Genomic DNA, 15,105 nt, shown 5'->3' with positions numbered 1-15,105 from the left:
ACGTTGTATTGACAAGACATCAAGTATTTTGTATATAAGACAAAGTTTGTCGCATGGTTTGGTGGCGGTCTCCTGACGTCAGAGCTTTGACCTTTAACCCCAAAACGCCGAGTCAGGCGCACTTCGAAGTGAGGTAAGCCAAATATTGTGAGTTCTCGCCTTTTCCTTGTCATTTTGTGGCTTAAATTGTATTTTATGTGCAAGACAATACCCAATACGTCAACATTAGAGGTCTGATAACTAGGAAATCCATCTCTAATTTCAAAAGAATCGATTTGCAACTGCGTAGCTTGGCCTTACGTCGCATCATAGGAGTGGGATCCATGGGAGGGGGGCATTTCTTTTTTTTTTGTTTTCACCAAATTTATCGCGACGTAAAATTCTACTACGTGATTACAGCCAGGACTGAAACGTACTGTGATTCTTTTACAAATCTAAAGCGTGTAGTGTGTCACTCAGTGATTTTTCCATTTAACATTTTCTCGATCACAACTCCGATTAATTTTGAAGGATCATTTTTTTTTTTCGAATACATGCGTTCTGGGACATCTTACGTTGTTTGGATTCGTTGACTTGCCATTGAAAACTAGCCTTGGACGTTATGTATGTACGTGTGAACTGACGTAGGGTCTATTTTTATCAAGGTTCCTGGAATAAACATAGGCCGGAGCGAACTTGGTGGTGAAACTAGTTTATACCCTGCCATCAGTGCCAAGGCCAAGGTTGTTTGATGTATGTTGAGCGAAATAAAAATTTGCACCAGAAACATTTTGCACAACAGGCCAGTTTTTGGGCCCAGAAGGTAAGGAAGGCATACATGCCTTTCATTGATGTCGGAATAATTATAAATCAGTAGCATCTTCATGTGGTTTACAAACGTAGGGTGTAATCCAACATGGCGCAGATGTTGTCAAATGAAAAGCCTGTATGGACACAATTGCATATTTGTATTTTGCTTTGAACAGTTATTGTCTTGCTAACACTTACAATGTAGATGTCAAGAATATGGTGTAAACTATAATGATGATACTAACAATGCTTTGATATCTGTATATATGTAAACCTAAAAAAATATTTGTGTGCACCGGTGCACCCATAGAAAAAATTTGGGTGCACAGCTCCAATTTTGGGTTCACATGCACTCAGTATTTCGAGCCCAGTTTCCCTATTCATCCTTAAAAAGTATTCTCCAGATATCAACTGGTTTTTATGTTTCCACAGATAACCATGTCGTTGAAGCCGCGTCGTGTTGACTTTAGCGAAACTTGGGGGAAGATTCTCGCCACTGTGCGGGGAGTTATCACGCTGTCCAAGGTTCCACGCCCGACATGGAACGACAGATTTTCGTATCCTTTTGATGAAACAGTGTAGAAACTCAAATGAGCTGTGACTTTATTTCCATGTCAATAGAGCAAATTTGACAAAAATTGCTATGATACTGGAGATACATGAGGGTAATTTAAGTTAATGTTCAAAATACTTGCACTTTGTTAGCAGCAACATTGCAAGTTATCAGAAACTTTACTTGTAATTATATGAAAAAAATGTTCTTGTTTGTATTTCAAGCCCTGGTCTGTCATCAATATCCAAAGTCACTGTAAATTTGTTTAAATTCGTGTAGATTTAATGTCATGGTAGGGAGAAAAGGAAGTGTTTGTGTTGTTTTGAATTAATGATAGTGCTTTAGTCACATACTGTTCAGTAATGGAAACACTGTCACCTTTTTGAACAGCTAACTACTAGCCACCAATTGCACCAAGCCCCCAACAGCAAGGGATTGTGTAGCTCAGGATATACAAAAGATGCTGTTGTGCATCCTCACTAGATAGCTTCAAACAAGTTTTGCAGTCAGATGTGCAGAGGTTAGGTTTGACAACTTGAAGTCGTCCAGTAATATAAACAATTGTACCTGTGTCTGTGAAACTGGTGACTTACTCAGAAGGGCGGTTATACCAGCTATATCAATACAGATATACAAAATGATTCAATAAATGGAACTTTTGAATTCCCTTGACATTTATTTTCTAAAGGGATGTGTACGCTCTGTGTGTGGCGTACCCAGAACCCCTTGCAGAACAGCTGTACAACGAGACAAAGAACTTTCTCGAGCAGCACGTGCAGTCCTTGTACAAGGTACCATTTTTGTTGTGCCCTATGAACCCTAGCCTGGGTACCATCCGGGTAGTAGTTTGTTCCTATGTTCAACTCAGGGATTGATTTGGCGGTCTGTTAGCCTGAGTATCATCCTCCATAGTAACCGCTGGCTCACGACTTTCGCTTGGTAATGCGTGGGTAGCAAGCGAAAGTCGTGAGCCAGCGGTTACTATTGAGGATGATACTCAGGCTAGTGAACTGCACATTCAAACTGTCAGTTAATGAGCAAATTAAGGAATGGGTTCTAGAGCACTTGTTCACTGACAACAGGCCCCCTACAAGTAGACGAAGGGTGTGTCGGTTGTTGGAATGCCTGTTTGAACGCTTGAACCCATTCCTTAATTTGTTCGTGTGTAGGGACCGATCAGTGCCTTCATCCAAAATTTGGATGATTCCAGGCGTTAGAGATGTCAAGGTTCCCAGACAGAACAGTAGAGAAGCAAACTACTTTTTGGATGGTTCCCAGCTTATATGAACCCACAATGGCTATTTGATATGTAGTTTACCATGCTTTACAATTAAAAGAAAATTTTGTAGATGTTTGTAGCAGGGATCTAGTCAGCGTCTGTCTTTTAAGTTTTACAGAATTTTGCTGCTGGGGACGGACAAAAATTTTGCCCATTCCATCTTATATGATGGACAAAAATCAGCATGTAAAGATATTAAAACAGATGCCATTGAGTGTGTATAAGAATGATTAGACCACAAACAAAAATATGATTTGTAACCTACTGTACTAGTAGCTTACCCACCTCCCTCATCAATTCTAGTTCTCATTTTAACCCCTTCTGTCTTACAGATAGTGAATAGTTCCTTAGACAACCTGCTTGCAACTTACCATGCCTACTGGCAGGAATACAGCAAGGGGGCCGAGTACATGAACCAGCTGTATGGGTAGGTTAACCAGCTAGTTAGTAATCTAGTTGATAGGTTATATGGTTAACTAGTTTATAATCTTGTTAATAGGTTATGTGCTTATCATATTGACCAACTCTTTGGGTAGGATAACCTGTTATTTAATATATAGTTAGTAGGTCATGTGGTTAGTACATGAACCAGCTGTATGGGTAGGTTAACCCCCTAGTTAGTAATCTAGTTAATAGGTTATGTGGTTACTACATTGACCAAGTTATGTGGTTAGTACATGAACCAGCTGTATGGGTAGGTTAACCTGCTAGTTAGTAATCTAGTTGATAGGTTATGTGGTTACTACATTGACCAAGTTATGTGGTTAGTACATGAACCAGCTGTATGGGTAGGTTAACCCCCTAGTTAGTAATCTAGTTGATAGGTTATGTGGTTACTACATTGACCAAGTTATGTGGTTAGTACATGAACCAGCTGTATGGGTAGGTTAACCTGCTAGTTAGTAATCTAGTTGATAGGTTATGTGGTTACTACATTGACCAAGTTATGTGGTTAGTACATGAACTAGCTTTATGGGTAGGTTAACCTGCTAGTTAATAATCTAGTTGATAGGTTATGTGGTTAACTGGTTTATAATCTAGTTAATAGGTTGTGTGCTTATCATATTGACCAACTGTATGGGTAGGTTAACCGGCTAGTTAGTAATTTAGTTAATAGGTTATATGGTTAGTACATGGACCAACTCTATGGTAAACCTGTTACTAGTGTTAGTTGATAATTTAGTTGATAGGTTACTTAACATTGACCAACTCTTATAGGTAGGTTTAACTGCTAGTTAGTGATCTAGTTAATAAAATATGTGGTTAGTGCATGGACCAACTCTATATGTAGATTAACCTGCTAATTAATTGATAGGATCTAATTGATAGGATATATGGTTTGCTAGTAAGATGTAACTACTGAATTTGATATCTTAACTGAAAATTCTATTAGTTGTAGGTTCAGTTTTTTGAAAATGATTTTATGATTATGAAACAAATTCATGGGGATTTCATGTTCTTTTTTCCCACTGTATTTTGCGGTCTAAAACTAAAGTAAAATTTTGGCTGGACATGCACGTTTTCCATCAACTTCTCAACCTTAAGGTTACTCAGTATCTAGTTTGTTTGTTTGCTTGTGCAGCTACCTAAACAGCCAGTACATCCGTAAACAGAAGCTGTCGGATGCAGACCTTGCGTATGGACACGGAATTGACCTTGACGAGCAACTGATGGAGATCGGAGAGGTACATTTCCTGTAGTAATGTCCGCAAAAGTTGGTCTTACGCAGCTTGTATTTTTTTTTATTTTTCTTAGATACTTGGACATTATCATAGGAAAATCTTTTCCTGTGAAATGTGCCCCACAAATCATAGTTTTGTGGTTGAAAATTGCCTTTATAGATAGTTTCACCAAAACAAACATGTGCACAGAAATTGCCCAGAAAACCTTGTTTGGAGAAGCATTTACCCTTCCTGACATAGAGTCAGATTGGCCCTAAGTCATGGAAGAACACTGGTTTTGCTACCCAAACAAAACATCAAATAAAAGTCATAAGTCATATTTGTAACAAGTTCAGTGTTATGTGACCTCAGAATGGCTCTGTTGTAACTGCCCTCCTCCCCCTCCTGAGAAAGAGTCAGATCAGCCCCACATCAAATGTAAAAATGAAATTTCCAACGGTGGCCACATATCTTGTGCAATTGAAACAGAATAAACACTGTACTGTATTTGTGACAAGTTCAGTATCATGCAACCTCAATGACATCATGTAGTGACTGCCCCCCTCCCCCTCTCCCCAGCTTGCTCTGGACATTTGGCGCCGTCTGATGATCGAACCATTGAAGGGAAACCTTGTACAACAGCTGCTACAGGAGATAGAGAAGTAAGTTTGATAGGTTCTACAAAATATGTCATACAAGTCATGTGAATATTAGAAAGAGCATTAGTGCATGATTTACAAGTGCAATGGCTGAGTGGGTAGAGTTTTTGCCTGATTTTCGTTAGGTCTTGAGTTTGATCACGAGCTGAGTCATACCAAAGACTTGAAAAATACTAAATACTGCTTTCTCTGTTTAGCACTCAGCATTTGGGAAATGGTATGGTGGTTGAATACACACTGCTACCACTGAACTATGCCGGTCGATCTGAATTCCATGCTTGTCGAATTTTTTGCTCGCAAGGCTTAGTACATGGCACACGGTGAGAGTTGTGCCCCTGTTCCCCTATCTGTTGCTGTTGCCTGTTGCTGTTTTGGGAAGTGCAATTTAGCTGCAGATTCAATATGAATCACTAGGGGCAGTGTTTCACTGTAATGTTGTTTCTTCCACAGGGATCGCGAGGGTGAACAGACAAACCAAGCCATTCTGCATGGTGTCATCAACTCCTTTGTACATGTGGAGGAATATAACAAGAAGGGTTTGCTAAAGGTATGTGTTGTAGGTACTTTCCAGTAGTTCAATTCGACATTTATTATACACTACATACAGTACACACTACATGTATATACACTCGCTTCTCTATCCAACCTTTAGCATACACTAGGTACAGTCACTTCTCTGTTATTTTGTCCTTGACATCTCTAACGTCTGGAATTGTCCGGAATTGTCCAAATTTTAGACAAGGCTACTGACACATGAGCGAATTAAGGAATGGGTTCAAGCTCTCCGAACAGGCATTCCAACACCCAAAACACTATTTAATGCATTTTGAGGGCCAAATTTTATGACATAAAGCCAATTTTTTTACCTTTGCTGCAAAACAACAGAAAAGGCCCCTCTTCGGCTCTTGTCGAAAAGGTCCCTATGCTGGTTGAAACACAGCGTTGGGGCTCAAATTACAGCATAGGGGATACAAATCACAGCATAGGCCATGCTATGCTCAACTGCACTGGCAAGATTCCTGACTCTGGTCACTATACTGATCAATACAGTTTTTAATCATCAGTAATGTTTGTTTGCACAGTTGTACCAGGATTTGTTTGAGAAGCGCTTCCTGGAGGAGACAGGGAGGTACTACAGGAAGGAGGCAGGGCGGTATCTGACTGGGACAACATGCTCAGAGTACATGGAAAAGGTAGGTCTTAACTTAATTCTGTTTTTCTGTAGTTTCTCTTTTTTGATGACATGTACATTTTAGAATGTATCATACAGTAGGAACTAGTTCTTTCTGGATTGTCATTATTATATCCATGTTACTTGTACTTGGAATTAGCATTTAAACATGTACTTGCAATGAAAGTATAATCATGTCATACATATTGTGTACATGTCCAAAATGTATGTTTTGATATACAGTTGTTTAATGGGTACAACAATTTAGTAAAATTTGCATATTAAGTAATTCAATTGCCCCACAAATCTCTTCAAATCTCACAATATTTCACACTTTCACATGCTCCATGTTTGTCTTGAACTTGAAGTTACATGTTACAGTACCTCATTGCAAAACAAACTTACAAGTTGCTAAGAGGAGCTTCTTACCTGTAGTTTTGTGTTCATGTATTTGTCTGTGTATGTACATATTTGATTATGCAACACTACCATACATCCGCAATGTGTTGCTACATGTACTTTTGTCTGTGGGACCAGGTAGGCTGGAAATTAATGTGGGTAAAGGGATGAAGTCTGCCATCTCTGATGTGTTTTCCCATGTGTTTATAAACCCCCAGGTGATCCAGCGCTTGTCAGATGAGGAGATGAGAAGTCGTAAGTTCCTCCACCCCAGCTCGTATGACAAGGTGACTCATGAGTGTCAGCAGAGGTTCGTGGCCGACCACCTGCGATTCCTGCACGGGGAGTGTCATGACATGGTCCGCAAGGACAGGAGAGAAGGTACCAGAAATTTACTCAAAATATGGTAAATGGTTTTATTGAGAAAACATGCTCTCAAAATCCAACAATGGCAGCCAGAAGGCTGAATTGTGGATCTTCGGCCCTCTGGGATCAAAGTGGATAATTTACAAACTGTAGCTGCGTTTGCACATTGCAGCATATGGTACACAACATCCTGATGCTGATGGTATTTTAAAAGGAAAGCTAGCCAATGGATGCAAATCATGTAGCAGCCCGCACTCTTATGTACTTTGTACCACACATTTTATATGTGTACAAATAAGTTCATAGATTTATTAGGACCCAGGGAATACGCTCATAAGTAAACAAAGGTTTCAACAACAAAAAAACTCCACTTGTTTTCCCGCAGACATGCGTCGCATGTACACATTGCTGCGTACAGTACATAACGGGCTGATGCTGATGGTTCATGTATTTGAAAGCTAACACACTCGATATGTTTTCCTACAGACATGCGACGCATGTACACATTGCTGCGTACGGTACATAACGGGCTGATGCTGATGGTACAGGAGGTGGAGGATCACATCAAGGAGACGGGACTGGACGCCATCAGCAACATCACAGGAGACAATGTAAGTAGAACATTGATGTTAGACATCCACTACCTTTAGGCTTATGTCACATTTCCTTCCCGGGGCCCAGCCGGGCTGTTTGCGGAAACAAAAAATTTAAGTTTATACCAATAGATATGTACAAGACATGCTGTTGAATTTTTTTGGGTCCGTTTTGTGTTTTGTTGTCGTTTATATCGTACTTTACGTTCCCCAAACCCTTTGTGCCAGTGTGATGTAAGCCAAAGTCAGTGACACTGACAAAAGGTAGTGGATCAGGCTTTTACTTGTTTTAGCCAGGCATGCGTCCAGGCGTCAATTTGACGCACTGATCTGAAAATAATAAGAAATTGCACTAGACACCCTTTCACTGGGGAGCTGATCCTCTGACAAGCATGAAACTCTGATTGACCAGGGATGACACTAGGTCACAGTTAAATACTCATGATACCTCAGAATACACCATATTAACATAAGGTTCTCTAAAACTAAGAACCATGGAAGGTCGATGCCCCCTGACCCATGTAGCATGTCTGCTGAGAAACTTGTCTGGTTGCCGGACTTCTGTCATTGGCTACCACTAACGCGGCGGCTCTCACTGGGTGAGCCACACGGCCAGCAACCAATTAGACTCTGTGGAACCCAGAACTGAACGCTACATAAAAGTTCAATACCATACATGGCTTCCCTTCTGAACAATGCAAAATTGATTTTATTTGTACATGTAACGCAGTGTTGCTGTACAGCAAGACAGTGATTCAGCTGCTGTTTATTGTGTCTTGTTTTGTTCCCAGCTTCCCACCCAGTTTGTAGAGTCGGTGTTGGAGGTCCACAGCAGGTTCAGTCACATGATCCAGAAGACCCTGAGTGGCGACCAGCAGTTCATCTGTGCTCTAGACAAGGTGAGAGTTTGCATTAAACTGCAATGTTGCTTTACATCATCTACTTGTTACAGGCATCATATACATGTATGTATTATATATACCTTGGATACTTAAATACTAAATATTCACTGCAATTAAAGTAGGTTAAAGTAGGCATCCTCAACTAAGTGAAGTTTGGTGCTTTGTCAAGTGGCTAGCCGTAGTGCAATGCAGCCTCGATTTGACTTGTGTTTTTACCAAGCACACTAAGTCACCCCTACTCTTCTTGATAAGTGTGCTGGGTTATTTTACATGCGGAGGTTTGACACTTGAGGCTTATACCTGAAGTTCCCTCATACACAAGGTCACTGGTATTTTGTTGCCATCTAAAGGACAAATTCAATCCATTACAACATGTCTGAGCAGGTTTCAATCCTTGGATGGATTTATCTTGTTTGATTTTTTCATGTAAGGAATGTAAACATGAACTTTTCTGTCCCTCCAGGCATGTTCTAGCATTGTGAATTCAAGGCAAGACCAGAGATCACCCTGCAAGTCACCAGAATGGGTAAGTACACCATCATGCATTCTTTGATTTATCCAGCTACAAGTGTGTCAAACTTAACAGTCATGTAGCAAAAATCTTTTTATGTCTGCAGTTCAATGTACATATTTCCTCTTACTATATATTGGAGATCATTCCTGTAGATGCTTGAAGGCAACTATTTGAAAACAATCACATATAGCTGTTACAATAGGTTGTGTTCACATCACACATTAATGTAAAAGGGCCAACTGTGTGGTTTCTGTCCACCTTATATCTACTTGTTTTTTGTCTGTGCTAATGTCACTGTAGTTCTAATCTCTGATTGTTTCCTGACAGAAGAAGAACACACTGCTGTGGAAAACATAATAACACAATTCATGTTTCTATACATATGTAGTTGGCCAAGTACTGTGACATGTTGCTGAAGAGAAGTACAAAGGGGATGTCGGAGAGTGAAGTAGACGACAAACTGTCTGCCTCGATTACCGTCTTCAAATATCTAGACGACAAGGACGTCTATCAGAAGGTGAACCTTTTTGTTGTTACCTTCGTCAACATAATCTTATGATTCCAGATCGCCTTTTTGTTGCATAAAGATATATTTTATGATTCTTGTTATTCAGTTTTACAAAATACCTGTTAAATGTCCTCGCATAAAATGCATGTTTCAAACTATACATATTTGTCAACAATGCAACTGACATTCATTAGCTCTTAAAGACATCTAGGTGGGCCGGTTTCAGTAAAGTATGCTGATTTTCAAGAGGGTCCATAAAATAATGATAACAAAATGGTACATAAAGAAATGTAACAGAAAAAATTTTAAACACTAAAACTGCAATGAAATCTTACTTAAGGATAAAGTAATGTGAATAAGTAACAAGTCATCAAATCAAAGCCATAGTCCAGTAATCAAGATCCATTAACTATTTTCAAGTCAGATATTGTTTGAGGTCAGAGGTCTGTTGTTCATGATAATTGTAAATTTTCTGACTTTATTCCTCCCATGCATGTTCCAGTTCTACTCCAAGATGCTTGCTAAGCGCCTGATCCAGGGGAACAGTGTGTCCATGGACGCTGAAGAAGCCATGATCAACAGATTGAAGGTAAAACAAACATTCACAATGTATGTTATCTCAGAATTTCTAATCTCAACATTCTGCATATCAAGGGTTTGTAAATTCAAGCTGTAAATGATGTCTTTGCTGTCAGAAGACAGTAGAGTTGTGTAAATCTCATCCATGACCATGTAAAGTAACAGTTACTAAAAGCCACTGAATAATGTGATTTTGAAAGTGGTCAGATGTTTCAGACAGCAATTGCTGTCTTTTATCAGTGACTTTTATCAGTTTCACCTGTTACTGACAGTGGATGCTGTCTGAAATGTCTGACCATTTCCAGTTTTTTCCCAGTTGCTTGTCTGAGTAACTGTTACCTTGTGATTCTTGTTACCTTGACATGTAACCTTTATCAATACATCCACAACTACTCCAAGGCAAGAATGACCTCAATTTGCTGGAAAGGCAGATCTATGATAGGTGTTATATAAAACTTAAGAGTGCGATAGGTACCTTAACTTGCTGATAACAGGTCTAGGGTTGCCACCCAAGCGATTATGTGTGTTAAAGGTACAGGCCCGTTACCTAGGTAACACTGCAAGTATTAGTATACGATTACTGTTTCCATCTTCTTATGCATTTTTTGTTGTACTGTAAATTCACCTACTTTAGTTTTGTGGCGTTTTTATGTCGTGGTAGGAAAAAAAGGAGGTTTCTGCCATGTTGTGAATTTGCAGTTCAAACAATTCTGACTGTAGAACAGTAGTTATACTAGGGAGATGTATTATTTTGCTGTGTCACTTTGAATAGGTCATTTTGGAAACTGTACATAAAACCACAACAGAAGTCTCAAGGTTCAGAGTTAGTCCTTTGTAGTAGCCATTGACTAGTTAGGCAGATCTGACTCTACGTTTCTCACAGTCAAACTGGTGAATAAGTAACATCAACTATCATAATTCCACCAGGTGCCATAATATGGCCACATTAGAAACATATCCTTATAGAAGCCTTCTGAAGATTGCCATGAACACCCAGATATCTAAAATGTATACTGGTGCTGTATTGGTACATCTCTTTGAATCACTTTTGAATACATGTAAAAAAACTATTCACTTGTATATTTATGGCATCTAATTGATATTATGAGAGTTAATGTTATTGTATTAACATTTTTAACTGAATATTGCGAATATTGTTACTAACTTTACTCACATCTGTCTGATTTGTTTGTTTACTTGTTTACTAAACAGCAAGCGTGCGGTTACGAGTTTACCAACAAGCTCCACCGAATGTACACGGACATCAACATCATTGTCATGAAACACTTTTTAAATAAATATTGTTACTCAATGTACATACATCTGTCTGATTTGCTTGTTTGTTTGTTTGTTTGTTTACTAAACAGCAAGCGTGCGGTTACGAGTTTACCAACAAGCTCCACCGGATGTACACGGACATCAACGTCAGTGCAGAACACAACAAGAAGTTTAACGAGTGGATGAGAGAAAACAAGGAGGAACTCGGCATCCACTTCAACATCTATGTCCTACAGGTAAGGGGAATCAATTGTTATATTTCACACCAACCACAGGTATGGATGAAATATGTTGTAGCTTAAGTTTTCTTCTTTTTTAAGCCACACAACCTGACAATTTCAAAAGTGTTTCCAGAATTTGGCACCAATGGTTAATGTTGAAAAAAGTCTATGCCTTTCAACTTTTGTTATTTGTTTTCTTTTCCATTTATTTATACACCAAGTTCAAAATCTCTCCTTTTTTTAACTCATCATAGAGGACGTCCCTAGCTGAAGCTAGATTCTCATTTTAATCTTCTGAGTTGAGTGATGAAATATATTTGTAGTAATTGTTGTGTCTTTGCCATCTGGACTTGCTAGGGATTCAATACATGGGACTGATAGATTACAATCCAACAACCCTAATCATAGTAAAAGTCTTACTGTTAGAAAGATTACCTTGCCAACTAGTTTACAACTTTTTCTGTTTGTGTTTTGTATTCAGGCGGGTGCATGGCCATTGGGCCTCACCAACCCCTCCCCTCTCAACATACCACAGGAGCTGGAGAAGAGTGTGAAAATGGTAGGTACTCTGACAAGTACTGTAAACATGTTTATTTTTGGTGGGTCTTCATTTTGTGGATGTAAGAGAAAGAAGATTTTTGTGTTTTAAGTACTACATTTGTACTTCAATTCCATAGTGCTGTTACAGTAGTAGCACATTAAAAATGAGTTTTTGTAGAGTCATCATTTAGTGACCACTGCAAACACAAAACCACTGCCAACATTTCAAGACAACTACACAACTACATGAATGCACTTAATGGTATGCAAGATGTGTGTGTATAAATTGAGTACTATATGTATTTGTGTTGTGTGCATTACACTAATTTCCTTTCTCAAAAGTCACATAATGTTGTATACATTTCAAAGTCTAATTGTAAGGTATTTTGATAATACGTTGATGATAAGTTGAATGTAACTTATTGTCTGGTTTCTCCCCAGTTTGACATGTTTTACAAGGAGAGATTCAACGGCAGAAAACTGACCTGGCTGCACCAGCTTTGTAATGGTGAGATCTTGTTAATTGCTAAGATATTTAGCTGTTTCTGTAGAGCATAATATGTAGACTAAAGTTTAAACTGTTCTCTAACTAGAAGTACTGGATGAAATGGAACTTTCAAAGTGTCCATCACTGTTTAAAACACAGCAAAGGGGCCCAAATCACAGCAGAGGGGCCCTAATCAAAGCAGAGGGGCCCTAATCATATGCTAAAAAGCCTAACGAGAACACAGCTTAGGCCATACCAAATTTATTTGTTGCTTCTCAGATTTGTTCAGAAAAAAATTGGTGTGGATGTGGCCTTAGCCTTAAGAATTTTTAGGTGCGCAGCTCCAAGTTTGGGTGCCCAAAGGTGCAAATGCACCCAATATTTCAAGTCCTGTGGTAACTTTATGTTTTTTTTCCTTCCTCAGGTGAAGTAAGAACGTGTTTCTTGAAGAAGTCCTACATCATCACCCTGAGCATGTACCAGATGGCCGTGCTCCTTCTCTTCAACGGCTCCGACAAACTGACCATGGCCGAAATCCAGTCGTCCACCCAGATGGCCGAGGGAGAGCTCGGAAAGAACGTCCAGTCACTGGTGGATGCTAAACTGCTAATAAACCTGGATGGAAAGGTAATGAAAGTATGAAAACTGTATCTCTGTTATATACGTTGTCTGACCCTTGCCTCTTCCCTCATGAGCTCAATGAAAAGTGGCTTGCAGGCCGATTTGAGCTTTCATGAATAAACAAAGGTTCAAACAAACAAACAAACAAACTTTTGATTGCATGAAGCTTATACAAAAGTTATAGCTAGTAGTGCAATGCAGCTTAGTTATTATATGGCCTTCTTCAGTCAATATTGTCCATGGTAAAATCCTAAAAACTGACCATGGCCGAAATCCAGTGGTCCACACAGATGGCCGAGGGAGAGCTCGGAAAGAATGTCCAGTCACTGGTGGATGCTAAACTGCTAATAGTCCTGGATGCAAAGGTAGTATTATTGAATAATATTTGATACATGATTACTTTTTACAGGTCTATAAATATATCACAGAATGAAATATTGTAAAAATCATACACATGTGAGTCTGACAGGTACAGTAAACTTGTAAGAGTTCCATATAGACAGTCTTTGTTCTGAACAAATCTCTTGTAAGTTCCCTTAAATTAGATCATACATTATGCACATTTGATGAAAGACGAAATGTTCACATACGTTATGTTATCTTAAGACTACCATGCATTGGAAAAACTATGTAAATTTGTTTTCACATGTTTCAAGAAGAAGGAAGAGTTTTAGACAGAATATAACGTTTCCCTCTACACTTGTGTAATTAGCCCATGTTGGGCACGGATATGCTATAAAGATCCTTGTCATTATATTTTCAGGAGCAGCTGACCCCAAACGTAGTCCTGACAGTGAACGTGGAGTACACCAACAAGAGAACAAAGTTTAAAATCCCTGCCTTGTACCAGAAGGAAACTGTTCAGGTATGTACGGGTGGAAGAATGGAGGGATGGAAAGAAGGAAGGAAGGATGAATGAGTAAATGCAAGGATGGGTGGATGGATTGGTTTTGGTTTACAAATAGTTTTGGAAGCACCTAATGCATTGATACAGGTATGAATATCTCATGAAATTTTCCAGATATCCTATATTTTTCCATCTAATATATTATCATAATGTATGTTCTGTAGAAGTTTCGCTATTACATTTTGTACCTTAGGCTAAGTGTGTTAATTGTTTATTGATGATTTGTCTATAAAATAGACAGAAAACATAGTTCTCTTCAGAGCTTGTAAAGATGAGAACATATATCGATTTCTCCATCCATCAGTATATAATGTATGTTCCATATGTAGTTTTGAAGATGATAGTTTCAAGGTCAGCCCCTCTTAGTACAAAACTTTGTTTCTAGGCAATAAAACTCAGGCATTGACTTTTTTACCATCGAACTGCAGTTCTCCTCAAAATTAAAAAATGACCAATCACCTACAAGAAGGTCAAATGTGACTTGATGGATAAGCGATGTCAGTAACTGTTAACAAATGCCAGGATGTTTGTAAGGTCAAAGATTGAAGATCATATTTGTAAGTTTGAAGGTTGAAGGTCATGTTTGTAAGGTCAAAGGTTGAAGGTGGTGTGTCCTTGTTGTTCCAGGAGGTGGAGCAGGCCCACAAGGCAGTTGACGAGGACAGAAAGCTGTACCTACAGGCCGCCATTGTTCGCATCATGAAGGCCAGGAAAGCGCTCAAACACAACACCCTTATACAGGAGGTAAACAGATTTTGTGTCAAGATTAGCTTTTTTCTTAAGTTTTTATCTTGCTCTAAAGCTTAGAGGTGAAGGGTTGTTGTTGATGTGCATGTGTGTGTGCGTCTATCAGCGTTGTGTGAGTGTGTATGTGTATGCCTCTATCCGTGTGAGTGTGTATGTGTATGCCTCTATCCGTGTGTGTGTGTATGTGAATGTGTTTTGTGTGTGTGTGTGAGTGTGCATCTATCAGTGTGTGTGTTTGTGTTTGGGTGTGTGCATGTGAATGTATGTTTGTGTTCAGTGTGTATGTGTGCATGATTGCTGAAGGGTTGAAGTCTGACATCTCTAATTACCT

General features: G+C 39.1%; 1 protein-coding gene across 1 annotated transcript in view; it reads left to right on the top strand.

Annotated features, from left to right (window-relative positions):
- Window positions 1–673: 673 nt before the first annotated feature.
- Window positions 674–15,105, top strand: part of LOC118424772 (cullin-2-like) — a 15,961-nt gene continuing 1,529 nt past the window's right edge. The window contains exons 1-20 of the mRNA XM_035833508.1: window positions 674–802; window positions 1,222–1,346; window positions 2,031–2,133; window positions 2,954–3,048; window positions 4,204–4,306; window positions 4,862–4,944; window positions 5,392–5,488; window positions 6,024–6,134; window positions 6,730–6,892; window positions 7,364–7,488; window positions 8,262–8,369; window positions 8,836–8,898; window positions 9,275–9,403; window positions 9,897–9,983; window positions 11,341–11,487; window positions 11,954–12,031; window positions 12,454–12,520; window positions 12,924–13,126; window positions 13,884–13,985; window positions 14,655–14,771. Of these exons, the coding sequence (XP_035689401.1) occupies window positions 731–802; window positions 1,222–1,346; window positions 2,031–2,133; window positions 2,954–3,048; window positions 4,204–4,306; window positions 4,862–4,944; window positions 5,392–5,488; window positions 6,024–6,134; window positions 6,730–6,892; window positions 7,364–7,488; window positions 8,262–8,369; window positions 8,836–8,898; window positions 9,275–9,403; window positions 9,897–9,983; window positions 11,341–11,487; window positions 11,954–12,031; window positions 12,454–12,520; window positions 12,924–13,126; window positions 13,884–13,985; window positions 14,655–14,771 (2,178 nt within the window). The 5' untranslated portion in view covers window positions 674–730. The remainder of the gene's footprint in view (window positions 803–1,221; window positions 1,347–2,030; window positions 2,134–2,953; window positions 3,049–4,203; window positions 4,307–4,861; window positions 4,945–5,391; window positions 5,489–6,023; window positions 6,135–6,729; window positions 6,893–7,363; window positions 7,489–8,261; window positions 8,370–8,835; window positions 8,899–9,274; window positions 9,404–9,896; window positions 9,984–11,340; window positions 11,488–11,953; window positions 12,032–12,453; window positions 12,521–12,923; window positions 13,127–13,883; window positions 13,986–14,654; window positions 14,772–15,105) is intronic.

This window comes from Branchiostoma floridae, chromosome 10 (assembly GCF_000003815.2).
Source record: "Branchiostoma floridae strain S238N-H82 chromosome 10, Bfl_VNyyK, whole genome shotgun sequence".
NCBI classification, from domain to species: Eukaryota; Metazoa; Chordata; class Leptocardii; order Amphioxiformes; family Branchiostomatidae; genus Branchiostoma; species Branchiostoma floridae.
The sequence above is the reverse complement of the archived record's forward strand: the minus strand, read 5'-3'. Positions and strand labels throughout refer to the sequence as shown.